Source organism: Panthera tigris, chromosome D3, assembly GCF_018350195.1.
Source record: "Panthera tigris isolate Pti1 chromosome D3, P.tigris_Pti1_mat1.1, whole genome shotgun sequence".
In the NCBI taxonomy this organism is placed as follows: domain Eukaryota; kingdom Metazoa; phylum Chordata; class Mammalia; order Carnivora; family Felidae; genus Panthera; species Panthera tigris.
In genome coordinates, this window is record NC_056671.1 from 28,035,772 (window position 1) to 28,061,256 (window position 25,485).

General features: G+C 52.1%; 1 protein-coding gene across 8 annotated transcripts in view; it reads right to left on the reverse strand.

Moving 5' to 3' along the window:
• Nucleotides 1–2,157: 2,157 nt before the first annotated feature.
• TANGO2 (transport and golgi organization 2 homolog) overlaps nt 2,158–25,485 on the reverse strand; it is a 36,351-nt gene continuing 13,023 nt past the window's right edge. For 6 of the 8 annotated variants that reach the window (XM_042962074.1, XM_042962073.1, XM_042962072.1 and 3 more), the window contains 8 exons: nt 17,666–17,754; nt 13,804–13,923; nt 13,147–13,261; nt 9,568–9,638; nt 6,849–6,890; nt 6,353–6,506; nt 4,781–4,885; nt 2,158–3,230 (listed from right to left, as the gene is read on the reverse strand). In XM_042962074.1, coding sequence (XP_042818008.1) covers nt 3,110–3,230; nt 4,781–4,885; nt 6,353–6,506; nt 6,849–6,890; nt 9,568–9,638; nt 13,147–13,261; nt 13,804–13,923; nt 17,666–17,754 — 817 coding nt within the window. In that variant the 3' untranslated portion in view covers nt 2,158–3,109. The remainder of the gene's footprint in view (nt 3,231–4,780; nt 4,886–6,352; nt 6,507–6,848; nt 6,891–9,567; nt 9,639–13,146; nt 13,262–13,803; nt 13,924–17,665; nt 17,755–25,485) is intronic. The other 2 variants (XM_015541718.2, XM_015541717.2) reach the window with 2 other exon arrangements.

Genomic DNA, 25,485 nt, shown 5'->3' on the forward strand with positions numbered 1-25,485 from the left:
GTCCCTTCTAACTGCAAAAGGGTCTCACTTCAAGGCCTAAATGAATGGCAGTTTGGGAAGTGCCAGCAATATCATACTTGGCTCAAATGTCTACTTGGCCTGAGCATGAGGATACAGTGATGGGCAAAAGAGGAAAGGCCTTGCCTTCCTGGAGCTCTCATTCTGACAGGGAGACTTTCAAGAAACAATCAAGCAAAATGTATAGCATGTTACAGTGCTAACCACTATAGAAAATAGAGCAGGGACCAAGGCAAGGCAGAATGCAACTTTACATGGGATGCCTCCCAAGACTTTACCAAAGAGTTGCAGGATGTGAGGGAGAGTGTGGTTTGGATATAGGGGGAGAAGAGTTCTTCAACCAGAAGGGACAGCAAGTGCAAAGGCCCCGGGGCAGGAGCTGTGCAGAAAGCATGGCCAAGGGTGGGGGCAGGGGCAAGGGCAAGGTAAGTGAGGTGATGGGGGTGGTACAGGGCAGCAGATGAGACCAACATGGGAGGGCCATGGCCCAAGGGAAGACACCCCAGGATGTACCTTGTCCTCATCCTGCTCCCTCCTGGCCTCATGACTCTGCCTTCCCACCTGCCAGGGGACTGACACACTATTATGGTATCTCCCCAAGCTTCAATTTCCTCATCTGTAGAGCGAAGGTCACAATTGTATTAGTTTGCTAGAGTGCCATAACAAAGTACCACAAATGAGTGGCTTAAACCACAGAAATTTATTGTCTCACAGTTCTGGAGGCCAGAAGTCTGAGATTAAGGTGTCAGCAGGGCCACGCTCCCTTGGAAGGCACCAGGGAAGGATCTGTTCCAGGTCTCTCTCAGCTTCTGGTAGTTTCTTAGCATGATGCAGCATAGCTCGTCTTTATAGGCCATTCTGCCTGCATGCATGTCTGTCCCTGTGTCCAAATTTTCCCTTTTTGATACGGACATCAGTCACAATGGATTAGGGCCCACCCTAATGACTTCATTTTATCTTGATTACTTCTGTAAAGACCCTAATTAAGGTCACATTCTGAGGCACGGGCACTAGGACACCAACAGATCTTTCAGGGGGCACACAACTCAACCCATAATGATAGAACTACATCTTGGGCTGCCCTATCTTCAGAGGGCTCAGGCCCTTGGGGAGCTCAGGACAGGCTGAGGGCAGGAGTATTCCATGAAGGCCCTGTCCTTGGGTAGAGGCAAACAACTAGGAAAGTCTTCAGATGGCTTTGCACCAGCCCAGTGGTTCCCCATGAGGGCCGACACGCCTGGCCAGGGTGAGTGCTGGTGTGGAGCACTGGTCCATGATGTGGCATGGCCCACTGAGGCAGACGAAGGGCATCAGCAGTACCCAGGCTAGGAGCCTGGCTCAGTAGGCTCAACCAGCAAACGTGGGACTTGGGGCCAGTTTACCCCTGGGCCTGCAGGCATGGGCTATGCTGCTGCTGGGGATCCCATTCAAACTTGACCGTGCTCAGACACTTTTCCTGAGTTCAAAATGAGCCAAGGAGGACATTGGGCCCCTGAGGGGTGCTTGAGGTGGTAAGAGGGAAGGGTTGAGGACGCAAGTAGGACCCAGTGCAGGTCCACACCCTACCCCAAGCTCTCATTGGCTCTGAAAAGGCCAAGTTGGGGGTCAGCTGCAAAGGCAATGGAAGCCTGGGTCTCAGCACTGGACACACGTGGGACTCCTTGATACTCAGCTGGGGCTAGGGACAAGAATTCCCAAGTGCTTGTCCAAAACCAGGATCCTGGGGTTAAGAGACACTCCACTTGTCCTCTTGCCCTGAAACCCACTCCTTCCTACCATCCCCTGGCCTCCACAGTCCACCCCAAGTGCAGGCTTGATCACACTACACTCTCAGGAGGTTCCTCTTCACCCAGATGAGTCCCTGGTTCCTCAGTCCAGCTCAGGAGGCCCTGTATCTGGTACCTACCGTGTCCCATACACACAAGCTCTCTCAGACCCCAGCCTCTGCCCAAGGACAGATGGATGGATAGGTCAACGGACCCTCAGGTTTCCATCATGGTGCTCAGGAACCCATGAGCAAAAGAAGAAAGTGGGAAGAGGCTCCTTCTGAAGAAAATGTCTTGGCAGCTCCTGCAGGCCAGGAGAGCAACCCCACTGATCCCCTGCACAGCTGTCCCCCCATCACACAAGGATCTGAAATGCATGGACTCACCACACCTCAGAGTTTTATTATCAAGGTCTCACGTTCAAGGACAGATTCCTATGAAGTCCGACTCCCCAAGGAGAAGGGAAATAGCAAGGGTTGGCCGTGTCCCATCGCTGAGATGGGCCTGCTCAGGACCCATGATCCCAGTGGGCAGGCAAGTAGGTGCCTGAGACCGTGGCAAGGTGTTTCAGCATACACAGGACCCCTGGTGCATGCAAGACCGCTCCCCTCCCCCACAGGACCACCCCATGCACATAGGAGATCCCCCAGAGCACAAAGGACAACCAACCAGGCGGTGCTTCTGTTATGAAAGCAGGTTCTTCTGGAGTTGTTCTCATTTCTCATTCCAAATGGGGCCTCTCCTCTCTAAGAGCAAGTCTGGTTGTCCAGAAGTGGACTACAGCCAGGAGAGGAGGAGCCACTCTTAAATAACAGTCTACTCCTGTTGTTTTGGTCAAAGCAAAGACCCACTAGCCAGAAGCACATGTGGATGTGAGAGGCACACCTCCGCCTGTGTGGCACGCATGTGTGGGTATGCCTGGGAGTGTGTGTGTGTACCTCTCTGTTGCTCATATGTGCATGTGTGTGTGTGTGTGTGTGTGTGTGTGTGTGTGTGTGACCATGCACCTGCAGGTATGCGTGGAAACATGTGCCTTGAGTATGTGCCTCTGTGCTTGGGCAGGGGGTAGGCCCAGGTGCCTTCACACATGCATAGCACACCTGAGCCCCCCTCAGACCTGGCCATGTGACTCTGTCACTCCCACTGGCATGAGGGTGGACCCTGAGCTGGACATGACAACACAGACAGGTCACACAAACACCAGAGGACCCTGGTCCTGGGGGATGCTGGCCAAGTCACAGGCAGTACATGTGATAGTTCCTATCCATACTAGCCCTCGAGGCAGGGCCTTCCTGGAGCCCAGTGGCCACATCCAGGGGGAAGGGTTAGCTCTGCAGCTTGAACTCGTGGGTGCTGGTCTCCCAGCAGGAGGGGTCCTTGTCCAGCATGCTACGTTCTGTGAAGGTCACATGCCCATCCGCGTCCACGAGGATGACTGTGTTGGTTCTGAAAGAGAGCAAGGGGCCCACGTTTAGCCCTCTGCCCTCAGCCTCCTGCCTGCCTGTCAGAGCCTCAAATGAGGCCTCGGTCACCGGGAACTCTCTCCTGTCCTCCTTCCCCACTACCCATCCCAAATGCTCAGTGCACCTTCTCTCCTCCTGCCAGCCCTCCCCAAGGCCATACCTCACTTAGTCAGCTCCTGTCTCCCCCTGACAGAGGGCAGGCACCAGGTCCTTGAGCAGCTGAGCACAGGCCAACACCCAGGGTGGGCACACACATGCTGAAGACTGGTCCAGCTGCAGCTGGACCCAGCAGCCACACACTCAGCCAGGGAGCAGACCTGGCACTCTGCCTCATGCACATGAGTACACGTGAGCAGGAAAATAAGAAAATAAGTCTATGACAGAGGACAAGCTTGAAAAAAACTGATGCCCTGCCACTTGCCAAGGGAAAACCCTGCCCAATGGAAAGACCACCATTCAAGTCTATAACACTCAGGTGCTGGAGCATCAGTGCTGGGCATTGACACCACCCTGACCCTGCCTACCATCCTATCCCCCAGCTAGAGGGCTTGAAGTTGTCATTTCCTGGAGGATGGAAGACTTGGGCTGACCTGAACCCGAACACCAAGCATACTTGCAACATCACCATGCACTCAGAGTACATGTGATATCACCCTGGCATCACTCAGCACTTGCCACCACCCAAGCACCCCATCCCTGAGTCCTTACGGCTGTGGGCCCCTAAGAGCTTGGCCTATCCATCATAGTCACAGCAAGCTTCCAGCCTGGAAGGAGGCTGGTACCCACGGGGCCTGGTGTAAGCCAAGTCCAGGCAGATGTGGCTGTGCACACGGCTACAGTCGGCCTATAGGCCAGGTGGGTCAGATGCGCACTCCTGGAGCATCCTGGCTGGTCCAGAAGCCTACCCTCTTCTGTACTTCCCAGGCAGGTCCAAGTATAGCATATGGGCTACCCTGGGCAGAACCACATGGGCGGACTGGGCCTCCCTGACACACACGGAGCCAATCTTCCTCTGCCCAGGAGGGAGAGAGACAGGGAAGGAACTTGTTGGCACAGGAGACACTGATGCCAACAGCTCCTCCCTCCCAGGCATTCTCTCCTTGCAGCTGAGACTAGTAGTTGCCCTTCCGTTAGGTGATGTCCCCAGGCTGAGATAACCTAATAATCCCTGCCCTGGTCACACAGGGAATGTGACAGGCTCAAGGACATAGGGCGAGCGAGGGGAAGTGCCGGGCAGTGGGACCTCTGCGCCCACAGGGATTTGCCAACCCAAGGGTGCCCATAGCCATCCCAGCTCCCCTATGGCTGTGTAGGGAGCAGGAAACAGCCCAGGAACCATTCTTGCAGCACCCATGGGAGCCAGCAGGCATTTCATGCTAACATTAACTAATGTGGTATCTGCTGGCCCCACAACCCCCCAAGCTGAAATAGCACCTGCTTTTAGACAGGGCAGAGGCTCTGGGATCCATAGAGTTGAGGGAAGGCCAGGTTCCTCATGGGACAGGACTGAACACACCCAGCAGCCCCTCGTACCTGGTGCCATAGCCTGGGCAGCGCACACACACAGCTGCGTACTTGCTCAGAAAGGGCTGCACATACTCCCTGCCCTGGTCCTCAATAGCTGGGTCTGGCAGCTGCCTGGAAGGAAAGAGGAGGGGTCACCATTGCCTCCCCCCACCCAACCTGCAGCCCCTCCTGATGTCCTCAAAGCCTGCGGTGTCTAAGGAGCCCACCAGCTTCACGAAGTGGTTGGGGAATCCATGAGGACTGTTCTGTGCACTTTCCTGATGAAGGCCTCAAATCTCAGTCCAATTTTTTATTCAGGACTCCATCACTGAGCCCCGGCTGCCAGATAGTGGTTGCCGGGCCAGTCCCCCTTCCAGAACCACCAGGAGCCTTCCCTAGGACCCAGGGACATGAGCACCTGTGAGCTGAGCACTGGGGAAGGCTCTGATGAATCTGCAAATGTCAGGGGTCCATCTAGTCAGAGCTGTACAGGGCCACCCACAGGAAGGACAGAAGCCATCTCCCGGAGCAAACTCACCTTCCTGTCTTGGTGAGGTTTGAGTGGTTGGGGTGCTAGGGGTGGGGGCCTGGCTGAGGGAGTCACTGGCCCCACACACTCCCTGCCTACTCCAAGAGGTACCCCACGGGCATCCCTCCATGTGACAGGAGCCCATTCAAGCCCTGTGGCTTACCAGCCACTGAAGCTGGTGCTGGGACCACAGCTGTCAATCTAGGCAGCCAGGACCCCATTTCAGGCCAGAGGGGATGGCAGACAGTGACCAAGGGCCACGTGGACTTGCAGCTGAGCATAGGATGCTGGGCCAGCCCAAGTAGGACTTTCCTGAGGGGCGGCTGTGCTGAAGCAGAAGGAGCGTGGTTTGTGGTTTGGAGAAGAGAGGGAGAGTAAGCAAGGGGCCAGGAGGGTCCCAGGAGAGAACAGTGGGAGGCAGCCCGTGGAGGCTCCTCTGAGGGGCTACGGGGGCATCTGGGCAGGATAGTGGCCTGGCCTGAGTATGGGCCACATTACTGAATGGAAGGAAGGTAGCTTGCCAGCACCTTTGACCCCCAGCTGATGGCCAAGACACACCAGGGGGTGGTGTCCCTAGGGCAGGTGCCCTGTGCAGAGGCCACTGAAGTGCCTAAAGGAAGTCAGGTCAGGGGCAACTTTCCCCCAGGCAATTCCTGGGACAGGCATGTCTGTGCCACAGCACTGATAGGACAGCATGTTGAAAGGACAGTTAACCTGATGACATACCCCTAGGTCGTCTGCTTGTTTCTGTGGTTTCTGAACTACCGGGGAGCTTTCTACAATCTCCCAGTAGCTGTGTGCGGACGTGGCGAACCTCCAGCTACTCTCTGTCCCACAAAGGCCTGCATCAAGCCTCTGAGAGCACTGAGCTTCCAAGTGCACTGGCCCAGGAGGGGAGCAGGTAGGAGAGGAGCAAAAAACAGTGTGTCCGTACAGGCTACCCAGGGTGAGGAACGTGTCCCAGTCCCTTCCATGAGCCTCCCAGGACAGGAGAGTCTGCCTGACTCTATGTCCAGGGCTAGGGCAGAAGAGGGATGCTCTGATTGCCCCAGCTGGACCTGCCCACTCACGCCTCATCATTGTTGAGCACGTGCAGGAGCTGGGCGATGAGGGCATCCTTGGGCAGCTCCTGGCTCCGCTCCACGGCCTCCAGGAAGAGCTGCTTTCCAAAGCACAGCTTCCTCCAGGGTGTCTCCAGCAGTGCATTGCTTAGTCCATAGGTCCCTGCAGAAAGGGGGATACTCCAGCCGGTGCAGAGACCTCACTGTCTGAATTCAGGGTAAACTCCCACCCACCCACCTACCCACCCTGGGCAAGGGGCCAAGAGTATGGTCCGGGGGTACTGAGGCCAGGCCACCCCATACTCTAGCACCTTCTCTATGTGTATTTCTGACCCGTCTGTGTGGCAAGGAGTGGAGAACTCAACACAGCAGGGCATTCACAGGAGACCTTGAGGCACAGGTGTCAAGGGGCCTTGATAGGCAGAATAATAGGGAATAGACAACCTAAATTCCGACTGGGCACAGGCAAGGGGATACTCAAGAAGGAACCATCTCCCCATCTCACCGCCATCTCTAAGCTGGAAAAAGCTGCAAGGTATGGATCCACCTGAGAAGGTCAAGGGTGGGAGAATCAGCAACCTGAGGCCAGAGGGGTACATGCTGGATATGTCAGTGGTTAGGGAGCCTGCCAACATCACAAGTGCCTCACTCAGTGAGAGTGGGCAGGGCCCACCTCTACTCTATACTGGCCAGGACCCTGAAGGGGGAGCCATAGAGTCTCAGCGCTACTTTCTCCGAACAAGTTCTCAGTGGGTTAAAAGAATGTGTGACAAGAAAGAAAAGGGTTTCTCATGTCAAAAAAAGGAGAGGCACGGCCTTGAAGTGAAGAGGCCCCTAGAGCCGCAGGCAGCAGTGGCAGGTGAACTCGGAGTCATGCACCCTGAAAGATGCACTGAGGACAGGGAGCCACAAGCTTTCAGGTGAGGATCTCAACCTAAGTCTGAGGTGGCCATAGCCACCTCCAAGGAAGACAGCCCTGGCTCTGCTGGGCCACCAGGCTGGGTTATCATTGTGCTTTATCCATCAAGAGCAACACGTTTTTTTTTAATGCGAAAAAAATTAAAAATAAAAAAAAGAACAACTCAATAATAAAAATACAAAGAACCCAATTTTAAAAAATGGGCAAAGGACTAAAGAAGACAGGTAAATGAATTATAAGTACACGAAAAGAGGCTCAGTATCATTTGCCATCAGAGAAACACAAATCGAAACCACCATAAGATACTTCATATCCACTAGGGTGGCTATAATCAAAAAGACAGACAGGGCACCTGGGTGGCTCAGTCAGTTGAGCATCTGACTTCGGCTCAGGTAGTGATCTCACAGTTCATGAGCTCAAGCCCCACATCAGGCTCTCTGCTGTCAGTGTGGAGCCTGCTTCAGATCCTCTGTCTCCCTCTCCCTCTGTTCCTCCCCCACTCATGCTCTGTCTTTCTCTCAAAAATAAACATTAAAAAAAAAAGACAATAATAACTGTTGGTGAGGATGTGGAAAAATCGGAAACTCACATGCTGCTAGGGAGAACATAAATGGTGCAGCTACTTTGGAAAACAGTTTGGCAGCTCCCAAAAGAGGCTACACAGGGGCCTTACCACCCAGAAATTCCATTCCTAGGTATAAAAACAAGAAAGGTGAAAACACGGGTCCCCACAAAAACTTGTAACAAGTGTTCACGGCAGCATTACCCACAAGAGCCAAAAGGTGAAAGCAACCTGAGTGTCCATCAACCAGATGAATGGAGAAACAACATATAGAATATCTGGGCAACGGAATTAGTATTCAGCTGTAAAAAGGAATGAATCCTTAATTCATGCTACAACATGGATGGACATTGAAAACATGATGGTATGAAAGAAGCCAGTCACAAAAGGCCACATACTGTATGATTGCATTTATATGAAATACATAAAACAAGCAGATCTACAGAGACAGAAAGTAGCTTAGTGGGGGACGCCTGGGTGGCTTAGTTGGTTAAACACCCGACTTTGGCCCAGGTCATGATCTCACAGTCTGTGAGTCTGGGCCCCACATGAGGCTCAACACTGACAGTGTGGAGCCTACTTGGGATTCTCTGTCTCTCTCTCTCTCTCAAAATATAAATAAACTTAAAAAAAAAAAGAAAGAAAGAAAGAGGGGTGCCTGGGTGGCTCAGTCGGTTGAGCATCCGACATCAGCTCAGGTCATGATCTCACAGTTAGTGAGTTCGAGCCCCGCATTGGGCTCTGTGCTGACAGCTCAGAGCCTGGAGCCGCTTTGGATTCTGCGTCTCCCTAGAACTGAGGGGTAGGAAGAGTGGGGGGTAAATGCTAATGGGGATGGGGGTTTCCCTTTAGGGTGATGAAAATGTGACAGAATTCAATAGCAGTTCAACAGCAGGTGTGATAATTGCACACCTTTGAGAATAGACTCAAACCTACTGAATGGTACAGTTAAAATGAGTAAATTATATGATACATGAATTATATCTCAACAAAGCTTCTATTTACATTTTTTTGATGTTTATTTATGTTTTGAGGGCGGGGGAACAGGGTGTGAGCGGGGGAGGGGCAGAGAGAGAAGGAGACACAGAATCTGAAGCAGGCTCCAGGCTCTGAGCTGTCAGCACAGTGCCTGACGCGGAGCTCGAACTCATGGAACATGAGATCATGACCTGAGCTGAAGTCGGATGCCCAATGGACTGAGCTACCCAGGCGCCCCAACAAAGCTGCTATTCAAAAAAAGTGACACGGATCAGGCAAGGTCAAGCTCAAGGAAACAACATGATGTATTTGAAATGATTTCCCTCCCTCCCTCTATCCCATCCTTCCTTTCTTGAGCAGAAAACAAGCATCTCCAGTCACAGAATCTCAAGTACTGATAAACTGAGGGAGGGCATCACAGGGGTGTTTTCCAGATGCTTCCACAAAGGCCTCTGAGCCAATGCATAGAATTGTAAGAGGGGCCTGTGTAAGAAAGGTAAGAGGGGCCTGTGTCCTTTTTTGCCTCTTAGTTTTTGATTCTTTCTGGCAGTTAAGAGCTCAGTGCTAGGGAAGGCTTAAGCTGTGGGCAGGTGGCCTTGGCTGTAGGCAGCCTGACATGTGGACTCTGGGGCCGTAAGATACACAAACAGCAGAAGAGCATAGTCCCAGGAGAGAAATGTGACAGTGACCCAGGCTCTGAAAAGTATACAGGTGTCCCTATAGAAGCAGCCCCCACTTTGTCACCATCCACCAGAGGAGGCTTACCTGGTGCCAGGACGACAGGCTCAGGCTCCCCCCGGTTTCCATAATAGCAAACGACATCTCCCTTCTCTGTGCTGTAGACAGGAGGAGAGAGAGGGTCAGAAGGGAGCCATGGGGGGTTCTGATCTCTTACTGCCTGGCAATCCCCACGGCCCCATTCCCAGCACAGGGACAATGGCTCGCCATAGCCAGGGCAGGAGCTAGTCAGGGCTCCAGCCTCTCAGGGGCCTCTCAGGTAGGCGCTTTGAGTCTCCTGGCTCCTGACTCCCGGCCCACTGCAGGGACCAATGGCTTGGGAGCAGCCTGGGAGGGACAGCATCTAAAAGACCCTCCTGCCTCATTGAATGCTCCCGTGGCATGGGTACTTGCAGGCTCATGTGTCGATAACTGCTCTGTACCCATAAACACCGGTCACCACCCACACAGCTCATCTCTGGATACCTCCAGACAGAGAGGGATGCCCCAGGGTAACAGAGGCTTCAGAACAAAGCATCAAAGATCACATTTGCCTACTTTCATGCACTGCATGTACATTTAAAAATAGTTCAAAATGCTCAGAGCTGAAAATGTTCCCACTCCTACTAAATACCATAGCAAATCTTCCTACTAAGACTTAGAATTGCCTTCTCTGCAAACTGGAGAAGGACTCTTCCTGGCCTGTGAGCCGCCCTCCTGGAGGCACGGAGACCACCACACATGGGACCTGAGCCTTCAAGATGAACAATCGCAAAGACCAGGTGGGGCTACCGGGGAGTTCCACCGGCAATGCCCACTCTGGCCCCACATGGCTTCACATTCTGCTCATCTTCTTCCTCCCCACAGCTGCTGGCTCATTTCTTAAGCTATCTGGCTAATGACTTCAGGAATTTTGTTTGTAGGCAAACCTAGAAAGCATGAAGACCCATGGATTGGACACCAACTCTCCCCATGCCTAGTTAGGGACCAGCTATGATGATGATGGGATTCTTTTCTTCTCGGCCCTGACTTCTTCCCGGCACCTATCGCCAGGGCTGCTTGGTTACCACTGACTCCCTCTGGCCTCTGCCCTGCACACCTGGCCCTCGGGAATAACCCGCTGGGTTCCCCTGGCTGCCACCCGTCCTTGAGGGCTGTGTCTAGGGAGATATGGTCCAACCCTGTGGCCCCAGGAGCCAGGAGAGCTGTTCAGGCACTGATGGGCCCAAGTCCTACCTATAGGAGCCACCTGCCCATGCATGCATCCACTCAGAGCACAGGGCCCTCATCACCCAGCCACTTGACATGGCTGCTGAGCACCAAGTCCTGCTGGGTTACTGGTCTCCCAGACTGGATCAGATGTACACAGAACGACAGATAGGCAAAGTGGTCCCTGTACAGGGGGAGCATGGAGGGCAAGGGAACAAGTGTCTGTGCCAGCACCCACCTCCTCCCATGGACACTTCAGCCTCCACATCAATGCGACTATCCACGCGGCAGGTGTGTGTCCACATGCAGTGGACAATTAAGGCACAGTGGGCCTAGGGCTCCTTGTAGAAGGAAACAGGCTCAGGACAGGCATCTGGTCATTGGCAAACCATGGGGCACTGACCACCTACCCTGATGGAAACTGACGACCTCCACTGACCTCTGGGGCATTGGCAGCAGGGGCACACAAGGAGAGGGCAGCAGGGAGGGAGAATGTGAGAGATGGATGCCCACTTCACCGAAGGGCAAAATACACAAAACGCCTACAGTTCCTGGGCCACATCTCTGAAGCACAAGTCCTGTGGAAGGGAGCACAGGACACCCTACCCACCTTGTCGGGCTGTTCCCACAAATGCCTGAATCCTCCAGCAGCTCTGCAAGGCCTACTCAGAGAAATGCACATGGGCCCTGGGGCATCAGAGGTGGGAACACCCAGCCAGGGCCTCTCCACATTGGCCATCCTTCGTGGCTGTGACATTACCACTCCCCCACCTGACGTGATCTGCCTTATACACCAAGACTGTCAATAGCGTCTACTCTTCTGTCTGCACATTTGTCTGCACGCTTGTAGACAGGGCCAGGCGGGAGACTGGCACCTAACATGCAACCCCAGCCATCCCCCTGCTTCTGCCTGCCATCTGACCGCCAGCCCTAGGCACGGGCTCTGGGATCCCCCCCGCCAGGGACATGGGTCCCGCATGACTCCTGCTAACCTGCACCAAACACCAACAATTACTTCACCACAAAGCTCAGTGTCCGCAGTGGGAAGTGGACCACAGGCAGTGCCCGCTTCTCAACTGACACTCAGCAAATGCTGCTGACCAATAGGCCCTGGGCTACGGGCAGCCCTGTGGAGGTCCAGAGCAGGGTAGCTGGTGTCTGAGCTAATACAGGGTTGTGGCCAGGGTCCAGGCATGGGAGTCACAGAGATAAACACACTCTGAGAAGCCAGGCTACAGCCACTGGCGGCCCAGAAACACAGATGCTACCGGCTGGTGTCCAGTGGCACCACGGCCGTGCGTGCAGTGCTTCTTCCCAACCTGGTGCCCACCTGATGGGATGTGACTACTGTCTCCAGAGGCACCTGGACCCCCCAGCCAGGTGCCCAGAGAAGCACCACAAGACCCCAGCCCTATGTCACTCCAGCAGGGGTCTTAGCCATGTCAGCTGCCTGTCGGAGCTCAGCCACATCAGGTGTACACAGGGTGGTGGCTGTGAGGACGTGCCAAGTGTTGCACATGAAGGGCTCAGCACATCCCCCAAACAGCCAGGCAGGTAACTGCTGGCTGCTGCACCTCTGTGTGCCTCACGTGGACCTGGCAACATCCCCAAATGCCACTTTCCCACATGGCCCAGGCCCTCTGCTGGGTTCCAGCAGCCAGACTCCTAACTCTCAGCCAGCACAGGCACCCCTGAGGCTCCAGGCCCGTGCTTCCTTGGGGACCCTTCCACCTGCCTCTGCTCCTTGCCTACTTGTCTGACTCCAAGTAGGGAAAGACTTGCCCCAAACGCCTGTACAGGCGAGTGTCCATGTCCTCCGGTGACAGGGCCCGTGGGCAGCTGGGACAGCTTTGTTGCCCCTTGACAACTCCAGACAGGCCGAGGGAGCTATCCATTGAGTGCCTTGCAGAACCTGAAATGAGCTGTGCTGCAGGCTCAGACACGCCTCCCTGGAGAAGCCGCCGTGAGGCTCCAGTGCTCAGCAGCACCCGACCACACCGTGGTGCCGGGCTCCACACCAGTCAGCGGTGCTTGGACCTTCCTTCTCTAGCCTGGGACGCTTCTGCCACCAGAGAGCAGGGCATGTGAGGGGCAGCGCCAAAACAGGGGACTCCTTCGCCACAGACATGGGAAGACCTCATGCCTGGAGATGCCCACTGGAGTCATGCTACAGCTGTCGTGCAGGAGCTGGTGGCCCTCACGGCACCACAGAAAGCCCGAGCTCTGTTCGTTGAGTCCCCATGATAGTCGGTTGGTCCTCGGGACCCTCACCATGTCCAACAGGAGCAATGTCCCTGGGGAGGCCACCACAGTACCCCAAGCTTAGTGGCAGGGTGGGAACCCCACTTCCTGTCAAGCCCATGACCCAGCTCTGTGGCAGCACCCAGTGGGTTGCCATCCCCCTCCCAGCAGACCCACCTCAGGTCAGCTGCTATGAGGTTAAAGCCGTTGTACAGGTGGCCCTCCGCAGAGACCTTCTTCAAGTAGGACAAGCTGTCCATGTCTGTAGTCAGAAAGTGGGTCACAAGTTCACCTGTGGGTAGGGGACAGACACACGTGGCCAAGGCAGCAGGGCTGAGTCCCTCTTCATGGGGAGACTGACATGGGGCTGGTACGAGCTAAACACCACCATGCCAGCCATGTCTCGTTGACCTAGCAGCTAAGGAGGTCTGCATCAAGAACTCTGTTTTTGTTGGGTTTTAATTTTTTTTTTCTTCAATTATACCCCCTAATGAAGTACAGCATGAGGGAAAAAAATCTTCCGTGGGAACAATGTATGTCTTCCAAGGGGGTATTGCTCTGCAAACATTTGACAGGTGGGGAACAATGACGACAGTCAGAAGTGACACTTTGGTTGGGGCACAAATGTGGAGAGTGTTCCCTGAGAGGGGCAAACCCTATCTGTGCAGGTGGGTGCTGCGTGGGCCGGGCAGCAGGTGGTTCCCACAGTAATGGCAGCCAGTGGGCCTCAGGACCAGAAACACCCCTCTTCCCCTTCTTCCACCTCCTGTGTCTACATGTGCCCAAGGAAAGCCCACCCCCTGCCCTGCCCGCTCCACCACTGCCCCATGGTACCTCGGCCCCGGGCATCCCGGTCCTGCCGTGGTTGCAGGTAGTTGGTGAGCGCGGCCAGCTTCCCCCGTGTGCTAATGCCCAGCCACGTGCCTCCTTCCTTGCCTTCCTCCATGTCAAGTCCTGTGACAGATGACGGTGTCACCACCAGTAGCACTTACCACGGCCCTGTCCCTATGTCCTAGGGAGACACATAATCAGTCCAGCAGTCCTAGCTATGGGACAGGGGCTTGAACTCCTCATTGCAAGACAGCCCCAAAGCCCACAGGGCACATGAGAGAGACTCTGCCCCCTAGGATGACATCTGATACCCACAGGAGTCCCTGAAAGCTTGCAGTAAAACCTGGCACATGCAGAATGCATGCTGGTGCCTGGACCAGCATTGGGCTGGGAGCACGGTGTCAGCTCTGTCCTAGAAACGGCACCATGCCCCAATCCCACACCCTGGATCAGGTGCAGGGCCACTGGCTGTCCTCTCCCAGTAGGACACACAGGTCCTTAGGGTGGGTACTTCACTAGGAGTCCGGGGTATATCCAGGCCCACCTGTGAGCTTCATCCCCACCCCACAGGCCCAGGCCATGGTTAGTACTCCAAGGGGCCTCGCCACAGGGTCAGTGAGGCCCTTAAAGCCACAGGAAAGCATCTTACTAGACTAGAGGATCATTTTAGTTGAAGATTGGGGTAAAAGCAACTAAGTCATTAAAATGTCATTTTTATAATAATAAGTTATAACAATAAAAGAAATAAGAAATATAAAGATCAGAAAGGAAGAAGTAAAACTGTCTGTTTATAGACAGCAGGATAACATATAAAGAAAATCCAAAAGGAATCTACCCCCTCAACCAAAAAAAAATTTATATTTACATAGATAGATATAGATATAGATGTACAGATATAGGTGATAGAGATAGAGATATAGATATATAGATATATAGATATATAGATATATAGGTATATAGATATAGATATAGATATAGATATAGATATAGATATAGATATATCTAGGGGGCGCCTGGCTGGCTCAGTTGGAAGAGCTTATGACTCTTGATCTCAGGGTCCTGAATTCAAGCTCTACTTTGGGTGTAGAGATTAAAAAATAATAATAATAAATTAATTTTTAAAAATCTATGAGAACTAGTAAGTAAACAGTAGCAAAATCAGAAAATGAAAATTTAATAATACCATTTACAATAGCACTAAACCAAACCAAACCAAAAAGTAGGAAAACATTTAAAGAAAAATGTGTAACACCTAAAGACTAAAAACCACAGAGCAGCGCTGAGAGAAGTCAAGCAGCTCTAATTAAGAGAGAAAAATATGTCCTGTTCTTCAACCAAAGACTCAATATTGGTAAGATGACAGTTCTCTCCAAATGACTAAAAGAGTGAACAGAACTGAAATTCAAATTCCAGCAAGCTTTCTGTTTTATAGAAATTACTACACTGACTCTAAAATTTATGTGCATACACAAAGAAGTCAGGATGGATAAAGAAGTTCTGAGATAGAACAAAGCCGGAGGACTTAATCCTGCCTAATTTCAAAACTTGCTTAAAAACCTGCAGTAATCAAGACAGTGTGGCGTTGGCATCAAGACAGAGGAACAGATCAATGGGACATGAGAGAGTCTAGAATAGACCCACACACATGTGTTCAACCAAGTTGCCCTAGGAATGCAACAGGGGAAAGAGTATCTATTCAATAAATAAGACTAGAAGAACTGGGGAGATGTAGTAGGAGATAGGAACCTCAAACCCTACCTCACACCATGTACGAAAATGTAAGATGGGGCACCTGAGTGGCTAAGCGTCTGAATCTCGATTTCGGATCAGGTCATGATCTCAGGGTAGTGAGATAGAGCCCCGTGTTGGGTTCCATGTTGAGCCTGGAGCCTGGTTGGGACTCTCTTTCTCCCTTTCTCTCTGCCCCTTCCATACGCGCGTGCACGTGCTCTTTCTCTCTCTCAAGATAAATAAATAAGCATTAAAAAAAAGTGCCATCAGGGCCTCATCCCCCTCGTCCCCCCCCCCCACTACAGCCTCCCAATCATGCCCTGCAACAGCGACATGCACAGACTGCCCCATCCCCATGACCCCCTCCCTTTCCATCCTAGCCCAAGAATGGCCAGCATGGTACTGGCCAGGCCCGTAGGTTCCCCTCAGAACCTCATCACATAGCCCCTCAGGCCTGCCCCTTCACTTCTGGGAGAGCCGTGGTTGGCCCAGCTGAGGACCCCACACACAAGCCACCCCCTTCACACAGATTACTGTCCTGCGGTGCCTAGAGCTTACATACAGGGGTCTCCTTGCCAGTCCCAGCCCACCCCTCAGTTCACATGTCTCCTGTGCAGCTTCTGATGAGGCCAATACACAGTCCAGAGCCCCAGCCTCTTCTCCCTCTTGCACTCAGTGAGTGGAGCCTCCTTCACAGACTCACAACAACTTTCCCCACCACCTGCCAGACTTCCTGTCCACAACACTGCCCTTCCTTAGTCTCCCCACTCCTGTCCTCCCACATGGCACCAGGACGATCCAGCCTGGGCAGGGTTTTCCTCACACAACCACCTGACCAGTCTACACAGGAGGCCTTCCATAGAAGTTCCACAGTCAAGCTTTTAAAAAATTTTTTAAGGTTTTTAAAACTTTTAAAGTTTTTGTTTTGTTTTGTTTTGTTTATTTACTTATTTTGAGAGAGAGAAGGAGACAGAGAATCCTAAGCAGACTTTGGGTTGTCAGCCATGAGCCCATTGTAGGGCTCAAATTCATGAACTGTGAGATCATGACCTGAGCCAAAGAGTCGGATGCTTAACCAACTGAGCCAACCCAAGTGCTCCCAGTCGAGCTTTCAGCTACCGCAGGCAAAGCAGGGCACACACAGCCTCCCCAGGCCTCTGAGGCCACCCACTCAGCCCACTGGGCACCTGAGCATCCCTGTCAGCTCTGCCAGGCTCTCTTGTGCTTCCCTGATGCCTGGCTTACAGACAGATGGACCCCTGGCCTGGCCAACACCTGTCCACATCTTTCTAAGTAGACCCCTGCCTGCCCCATGGGCAGGAACTGCACTCTAAGGGACTCAGGGAGGCTGCCACCTGGACTGGCAGGAGACATGACTGTTACCTCCATGACAACTCCTCAGGCAGTTCCCATCTGAATATGCCCCAACCAAGCCTCTACTCCCCAAATTCAGGCCAGTTCTGGAGCAAGGGGTGCTGGTGTGTAAACAGAAATGAGTGCAGGTGTGGGGCACCTGGGTGGCTCAGTCAGTTAAGCGTCCTACCTCGGCTCAGGTCATGATCTCATGGTTCGTGAGTTTGAGCCTCATATCAGGCTCTGTGCTGACAGCTCGGAGCCTGGAGCCTGCTTCAAATTCTGTGTCTCCCTCAATCTCTGCCCCTATCCCGCGTGCACACACACACTCTCTCTTTCTCTCTCAAAAATGAAAAAACATTAAAAAATTTAAAAAACAAAAAACAAAAAACAAAAACATGGAGGCATAAGTGCAGTCATACAAGCACACACACACAACTATGATGCTTCATAGAGTGATCGAGTGTGAACCTGCATTTCATACACACCCAACCATATGCCCACAGTGAAAAGATAAATCCAAATAAAACCAACTGATCCTTCCAGCTACTTTTGTGGGAATCCACAACACATGAAACCATGTGGACAGTGCTGGGTAAACAGTTCTGGGGCTGCTTGCCCCGATGCTGGCCTCAGACCCCAAACTGGGAGCTTGCCCCATGAGTGTCCACTTACTCATTCCACATTTATACTCAGAAGCAGCACCAGGAACAGATAAAACCACTTGGGGGCGCCTACTTTCTGCCATGTTGTGGCCACCCCCCTGGGAGGAAAAACTCACCACTGAGAACCTCATTGTTGTTCCCCCAGAAGTCTGCTAACTTGGATGGTCTGTGGTAAAATTCATCCCTGTTGGCCGCCAAGATGAGCCTGAAAGAGAAAGGATGACTAAGGGTCTCAGGGGAAAACAGAAAAGCCATGTTTTATTTCTCCTGTTACCAAAGAATTCGCCTCAGTAGCAACATAGGCAAGTCCTAGTGAGGACAGGAACCCTCAGGAGACAAAGGTCAGTGATGGCACCAGATAGGGCTGTTTCCTAGGGAGCCTCTGGCCAAGAGTGTGCCCCAGGGCCCTGCCAAAGAAACAAGCAGATGCTGGGTGAAGGTACGTATCCCATCCCACCCTGCATATTCCTACCCACCCAAAAAGGGCCACAAGATCAGGGCCTACGCGGGGGAGGGCTCTGAGCAGCTGGCACCAAGCATGTCCCAGGTGCTCAGGTGGCAGAGGTACTCCCCCTCTGTCCATGTGTTCCTTCCCCTGAGGCCACCCCCAGTGAGCCCGTGAACTTCCTGGAAGTGTAAGCATGCCTCTCAGAAGGGCCCTGGGGACGCGTGTAGCCGGCAGCCAAGCGCAGGAACTCTGGAAGCTGCTGTCCTGTGTTCTGGGGTGTTTGGGGAAAGGAAGCGCATAACGTAAGGATTTCCGCGTTTCTCTAGATTTTTGCATTATGAATCAAACAAGTATTTTGTGGGCAAGTAGAAAAGATGTCCGTGTTTTCAAAAGAGTTCTAGTTCTAGTTTCAAAAGTTTCTAGTCAGCTTTGCCATTTAAAATATAATAAGGCCATAGACAGTGACTGAATGGAAGGGGTCCACCCCTGCTACATCCATGAGACCTCTGGGTCTAGGAAGTGACTGCCAAAGGGTCCTGAACACCTTGGGCAGGTGCACAGAGGACGTGGAGCCAGGAGCTATGGCTTGGCAGCCTGTGGCCATGCTGGGGTTAATATGTGGTCAGATCCTAAAAAGTTTCCAAAAATAATTTTTGATTTTAATCTTAGATTTTTATGAACATTTGCTTGTGGTGAAATGTGAGTTAACAAAGAAGTTCATAAAACTGAAAGTGAAACTGGCACTGGCACCACAGCCCAGGACCACAGATGTGCCTTCATCCTGTGCACAGAGGGTGAGCACCCAACTCTGCACCTCCACAAGCACCAACATGGCCAAGGACTATGGATGGCCATCAAACCCTCTGGGTCTGCCCTGGGAGTCTCACCACCTTAAAGACACCTGTCTGGCCTGCGATAGCTCTCTATCCCGACACAGTGGTCCAGGTCTCAGGGATAGGCCCCTGCGGGGGGGAGGTCACTGTCCCTGATACGAACCCCAGCCACCCATAGAACAATCTTCTGTAGCTCCACGTGCCAGACCCCAGCCCCTGGCTGAGGCAGTCAGCCTTAGGGAGAAGCCAGCTGGGCCCAGACCCCTGCCTCCTGCCACATCTACTCTGTCCCTTTCTTCTGCGACTGAATTTCAGATCCAACCTGGCTGGCACTGCTCCCACAGGTTGCTTCTGTGGGCCGGGCATCCCACCAACCCCTGTGGGTGGAGGTTGTTTCTTGTGGTCAGGAAACAGTGTTCTCCTTCAGACACCCAGCACCCCTCCTCTGCTCACTCATCCCGATACCTGTGGGGAGAGGGGGCTGCAGAGGCCAGGAGGCTGGGAGGCCAGGAAGGCAGCACCTGAATTAAGACTGGTGATGTTGGCTTCTGGTTCTGATTCTTACATAAGTCTCCAGAAAAGGAAAAATTGAGGGGGAAAAAAAAAAAAAAAGCTGACTGAGCAGAACCTTCTGTCCTATGATTCTCAATTCCTATTTTTAAACATGGAGCAGTGACATGCATTTGTTATTAACTAGAAATATTAACTGCTGGGTTATTTTTGTCGCAAGAGTCGCTATTTAGCTGAATTTCTAGTGGTTTGCTGGGGATTTCATTAAATACCTAATTCGGAAACATGTGGGTGTGATGAGTACCCACATCAAGGCTCCAAGTAAGAGAAAGTATTCCCTCACTCACCACTTCTGGGTACTTCAATACCAATAAAAGTCTATCTGTGCCATAGCACCCAGGGGCAGGGCATAGGCCAACCACAGTCAGGGGCTCTGAGGACAGCAAGTCACCCATGGCTTTGTTTTGTTCTAATAACTGAAACTGCTAATTATTCATCACCAACGGGCACTCCTCACCCTGCTACTGAGAGTGTCTGTGCATCACCTGGGTGTGGGTCTGTGCCCCATCTGGGAGGTGGGTCTGTGTCCCACCTGAGGGGGTAAGTCTGCGCACTATCTGGGGGAGTGAGTCTACACACCATCTGGGGGGATGAGTCTGTGTATCATCTGGGGTTAGTGTGCACCATCTGGGATGATGGAGTCGGCTCACCATCTTGAAGGGGGGGTGTCTGTGCACCATCTGGGATGGTAGAGTCTACATACCATCTGGGGGGTGAGTCAGTGCACCATCTGGGGGAGGGGTGTGTACCATCTGGGGGATGAGTTGTGCACCTCTAGAAGCTGAGTCAGTATACCATCTGGGGTGGGCCTATGCACCATCTGGTGGCGGGGGGTGAGTCTGTGCACCATTTGGGGACAGTTTAGTGTCAGGTAGCAGTTGCATGGGCCCATGGCCTAGTGATGTCACCAGCAGTGACATGGAAGCCCCCAGAAGGATGTGACAGCTCACCCAGCAGCCCCTACAGTCTGGAGCCAATAAAGGGAATTAGCTCTGGAGTCTAAACAAACATTTTGATAAAGATGGTGGTTAGGTGATAGCCAGGACGGTGTTACCTGATCAGGAGTGTACTGGTTTTCTATGTGGCCTAACAAATTGCCAAACATTGCGGCTTAGAGCAACACCTACTTCTTATCTTAGTCTGCAGTCAGGAGTGCAGGCCAGGCTGTGCTGGGTACTCTGCTCAGGGCCCCCTGAGGTGGCACTCGAGGTGCCGACTGGCAGGGTCTCACTGAGACTTGGCATCCTCCTTACGTTCCTGAGGTTACTGCAGAATTCCCATCCTTGGCTGGGGTCACACTCAACTCCTGGAGGCCACCCCTGGTTCCCGACTGTGGGCCCCTCCAAGCATGGCAGCTAACCTCTTCAGGAGGGGCCTGGTCCCACTTGGGGGCTCTCCTGACTGGGTCAGACCCATCCAGGATCGCTCTCATTTGATGAACTCCAAGTCAACTGATTAGGGACTTGTATTACATTGGCAAAATCCCTTCACATTTAGCCCCATGGTCCCACACACAACTACGAGAACAGATGACACAGGTATGTACGCAGGGGCAGAAATCTTGGTGGCCATCAGCCTGCCACAAGGGTTATGGGAGCTCCCATTTTACTTTGTATAGCTTGTAGGGTATGACTTTTTTTTGAAAGAGGATATACCCCTTTACAATCAGGGAAATAACTGGAATCCCATGGGAATACAGCTGCCTCTATGGAGTGAGGTCACTTGGGACCCTGGGGCAAGGCTGCAGCCCACACAAAACTTCTAAGTCAGCATCTTATAGGCTGCTAACATAATTTCTTATCTGTTATGCTCCCTGCTGGAGTGCTGCAGATATTGGTACTAAAATTAAAAACAAGCAGAACCAACAGGCACTCAGACAGTCCTCACACTGGGTAACTGTCACCAAAAAATGGAGGTTCTAAGTGGCAGGTAACAACAGGCATGGAAGGCAGAGGCTGGGACCACCCAGGGGAATCACACCCCTGGGCAGGGGTCATGATGCACCATGTCAGGGGTGACCCCAGGAGAGAGTGACACTCAAGGAGCCCACCTTTCCAGGGCCAGCTCAGCACCAAGAAGACAGACAGGAAGGCCCAAGGGCTCTTGGAGGGTCATGCCAGGGAAGTGCCTGGAGGGGAGGGACCAGTGGAATGTGACATGGGGATGGCTGCCACCTCTGGAGGGATGGGCATCCCCAACAGCGAGATGCAGTGACATGGCGGATGGGAGGTGTAGACCCGTGGGATCCATGACACCAGGGCCCAGCCCAGTATCAGGCCTGGAGATGTTCTGCAGAAGGTGCCATGCTCACATTCACTCCCTGAGCACGTGCTGCGCTGGCTCCCCCCTCCCTTCCTGGGCCCCCTGAGTGCCACTCAGCAACAGACTATAACTGCTACATCTGGGCAGACAGATCACAAGATACATGCTGTGCAATGGGCCACACTTTCTCTTGCGGGAAAACAGAGGATATGATGCTTGAATGAGGCCCAAGAGAAGAAGAGATGCTTCAGGAGCCACATCTTTCACAACAGGCCAGCAAAGTGGCAACATCGCTGGGTCAGTCCTAGGAGGGCATGACAGGGACAGGCTCGTCTTCCAGAGACTGACTTCTGGGAAGCCAAAAAACACATTCCCATGAGATCAGCATCTGGCAACGGCAGAGCCATGGATGACACTGCCCACAGCATCAAAAGTGAGGATGTTTCAGTCTTTTCTGTAGGGCAGAGAGGAAACGTTTAAGTTAATATTTACATATGCAGTTGACCGCTGAATACAGGGGTTAGAGGCATCAACTTCCCTCCCTGCACAGTCAAAAATCCACATATAACTTTCGACTCCACCAAAACTTGACTACTACTGGCCTACTGTTCACCACAAACCTCACCAATTATGTAAACAGTTGATTCACACATATTTTATATGCTATGTGTATTACATACCATATTCTTAGTATAAAGTAAGCTACCGAAAATAAAGGAGCACACGACTCTTGATCTAGGGGCAATAAGTTCGAGTCCCACATTGGGTATAGAGATTACTTTAAAAAAAAAAAAATTAAAATCTTAAGGGCACCTGGGTGGCTCAGTAGGTTAAGTATCCGACTTTGGCTCAGGTCATGATCTCGCAGTTTGTGAGTTCAAGCTCCGCGTCAGGCTCTGTGCTGACAGCTCAGAGCCTGGAGCCTGTTTCGGATTCTGTGTCTCCCTCTCTCTCTCTGCTCCTCCCCCACTCATGCTCTGTCTCTCTCAAAAATAAATAAACATTAAAAAAATTTTTTTTCAATTAAGAATCTTAAAAATATTTATAAGGAACAGAAAATACATTTACAGTACTGTACTTTAAAAAATCTGCATGTAAGTAGACCTACACAGTTCAAATCCATGTTGTTTAAAGGTCAACTTTATATGGCAATGATGGCCACCATTCCAGCTATGAAAGTCCCCTTTGGGGCACCTGAGTGGCTCAGTCAGTTGAACATCTGATTTCAGCTCAGGTCATGATCTCCCAGTTCATAAGATCGAGCCCCATGCTGGGCTCTGCACTGACAGCATGGATCCTGCTTCTCTCTCCCCCTTCTCTGCCCCTCCCCCGCTCATGCACACTTTCTCTCAAAATAAATAAACAAATATTTTTTAAAAAAAGTCCCCTCTACAATCATCTGACCTTGGAGCAACACTGACTTCAGGGATGAGCGTAACCCACAAATAAAAACAGGTACTTCCCATTACACTGAGGGTCAAGAGGCTACTGAACACGTGATGATATTGAGGGCGCCCAAGAGAGCGCATGGAGCACAGGGTCTTCAATGGGTCCCAGCCCTGTGTACCAGCTTTATGGGCAGTAGAGTCCAAGTGGATGGTGGCACTAGCACCTGGCTTGTCTGGCTTGGCGCAAAAGGACTTGGTCTGGACAGCACTCAATGATGACACACTGTGAAGACATAACTCTGCCACCAAACAGGACACGGGCTGACATGGCTTGGGAAGCCTATTGCATGGCCATCAAAGATACTTGAGGTAATCAATTGGGCAGTTCTTCAGAAAGTCAAATACAGACTTGCCATATGATCCAGCAATTCTGCTTCTGGGTACATACACAAAAAAATGGAAAGCAAGACTCGAACAGACACTTGAACGCTAATCTTCACGGCAGCGTTACAGCCAAGAAGTGAAAATAGTCCAAGTGTCCATCAATGGATGAATGGATAAAAATACAGTCCATGCATACAATGGGCTGTTACTCACCCGTAAGAAGGAAGGAGATTCTGACAATACTACACCAGGGATGGACCTTGAGGACACTATGCCACGTCAAACAAGCCAGTCACAAAAAAATATTATGATTCCACTAATGAGGTCCCCAGAATAGTCCAGGTCATAGAGACAGAAATTAGAACTGTGGTTGTTAGGAGCTGGTGGGAACAATGGAAAGTTAGTGTTCAGTGGAGACAGAGTTTCATTTGGGGACAATGAAGAGTTCTGGAGATGGACGGTGGGGATGCTTGCACAATAATGTGAATGTGCTTAATGCCACTGTGCTGGACACTTGTAAATGGTTAGAACAGCACGCACTCCCATTCCTGCCAGTTAATAGATGGGGGTAAGATGAAGACACAGCAGCGGATGTTAAGGCGGCAGGCAGAGGCTGGTGCATCCCAGGCCAGGGCAGGGATGGCTAAAGCAGGAGGGAGCCCAAGTAAGGGGCAATGGGGCAGGCCCTGCTGGCCCAGATGGCTCCTGGCAGCACTGCATAGCCAGGATCTCCCCATCACGCTGATGGCCCCAGAGCCTGGCCTGCTCCCCATTTCACTGCAGGCACCGGGAGCCCCTCTGTAATCTCTGATGAGCCTAGGCTCGGCTCACCAGGTGTCTCTTCACTGGCCCTGCTGCAGTGTACCTCCCGAGGCAGCCTCCTCCTTGCTCCTCCCATCCTTTTCTCACATCACAAATGTACAGAAGCGCAGATACCAAGGGCCTGCAGCCCACCCATTCTCATGGGCCAGACAGCCCCACAGCAAGAACAGGACCAGCCACCAGAAGCCCCTCTTGCCCTCCCACAACAGGGAAAACACCAAGTGTATTTGGTCAGTCACCAGAGGTGGCATATATAGTTTTTGGCTTAGAGCTTTGAAATACACTGGAGAGAAACACTGAGGCCATCTTGAATCACAACCCATGAATCACTATAAGGAGAGGTCTTAGCAGTGATGCACAGGTCCTGAGCGAAAGCAAGAGACCTCCTTCCTCCTCCCACACTTGCAGGAGATTGGAGGTAACCTTCAGAAACAGCATATCTAGTGAGGCTGCCCCTAAATCTAGAAGTAATGATATAGCCAGCAACAGACTCAGTAACTGTCAGACTGCTATCAAAATGTGTGAGAAATTCTGCATTTGTCAGGTGGAAGGAGAGTCATTTTATCAGTGTGTAAGAGTTCATGTGAGCATAGAAGGGCACACATGAAACCTCAGTAGCAAGGGGGTAGATTGTGTCAGTTATCCATTTATTATGTCTCAGCCCCAAATTTGCCCTTCATTTTCTCCTCATGATAAAGGAGCTGAACTTTGTGGCTAGTATCATATTAGGTTTTATCAGTAGAGGGCACTGGAGAGACACCGCAGGTGGAGAGGCTTCTTTTCCTGGATGCAATGTGCTTCCTCAGGACATTCCCGCAACATGTGTGGCTTCCCTAAGATCAGTCCAGATACACTTGTGGCTTCCCGCATGCACCCAGTGGCCAGCGCCTTCCCCCAGCATCCTCTTGCAACAGTTGCCAGCACCCTAGAGGGCAGACTCCAAGCAAGTTCTGCTGCCCGTGGCACCCCAGAGATTACTTTGTTATCTAGTGCGCCATGGCTGTGCCCCCAGCAAGGTCTGAATCTCAGCCTGGGGGCGAGGACAGGGCTCTGCCCAGGGTATTCCAATCCTGTTACAGTTAATAATTCTGTCTGTTACACTTCCCTGCTTAAATCACTGCACCTGGATCCCACCCACTGCATCCTGACTCATACAGCTCATGCTGCTGGGGGCTAATCAGGGTCAGCTCCAGGACTCTGGCCTGGCCCCTCTGTCCACTCCTCTGCAT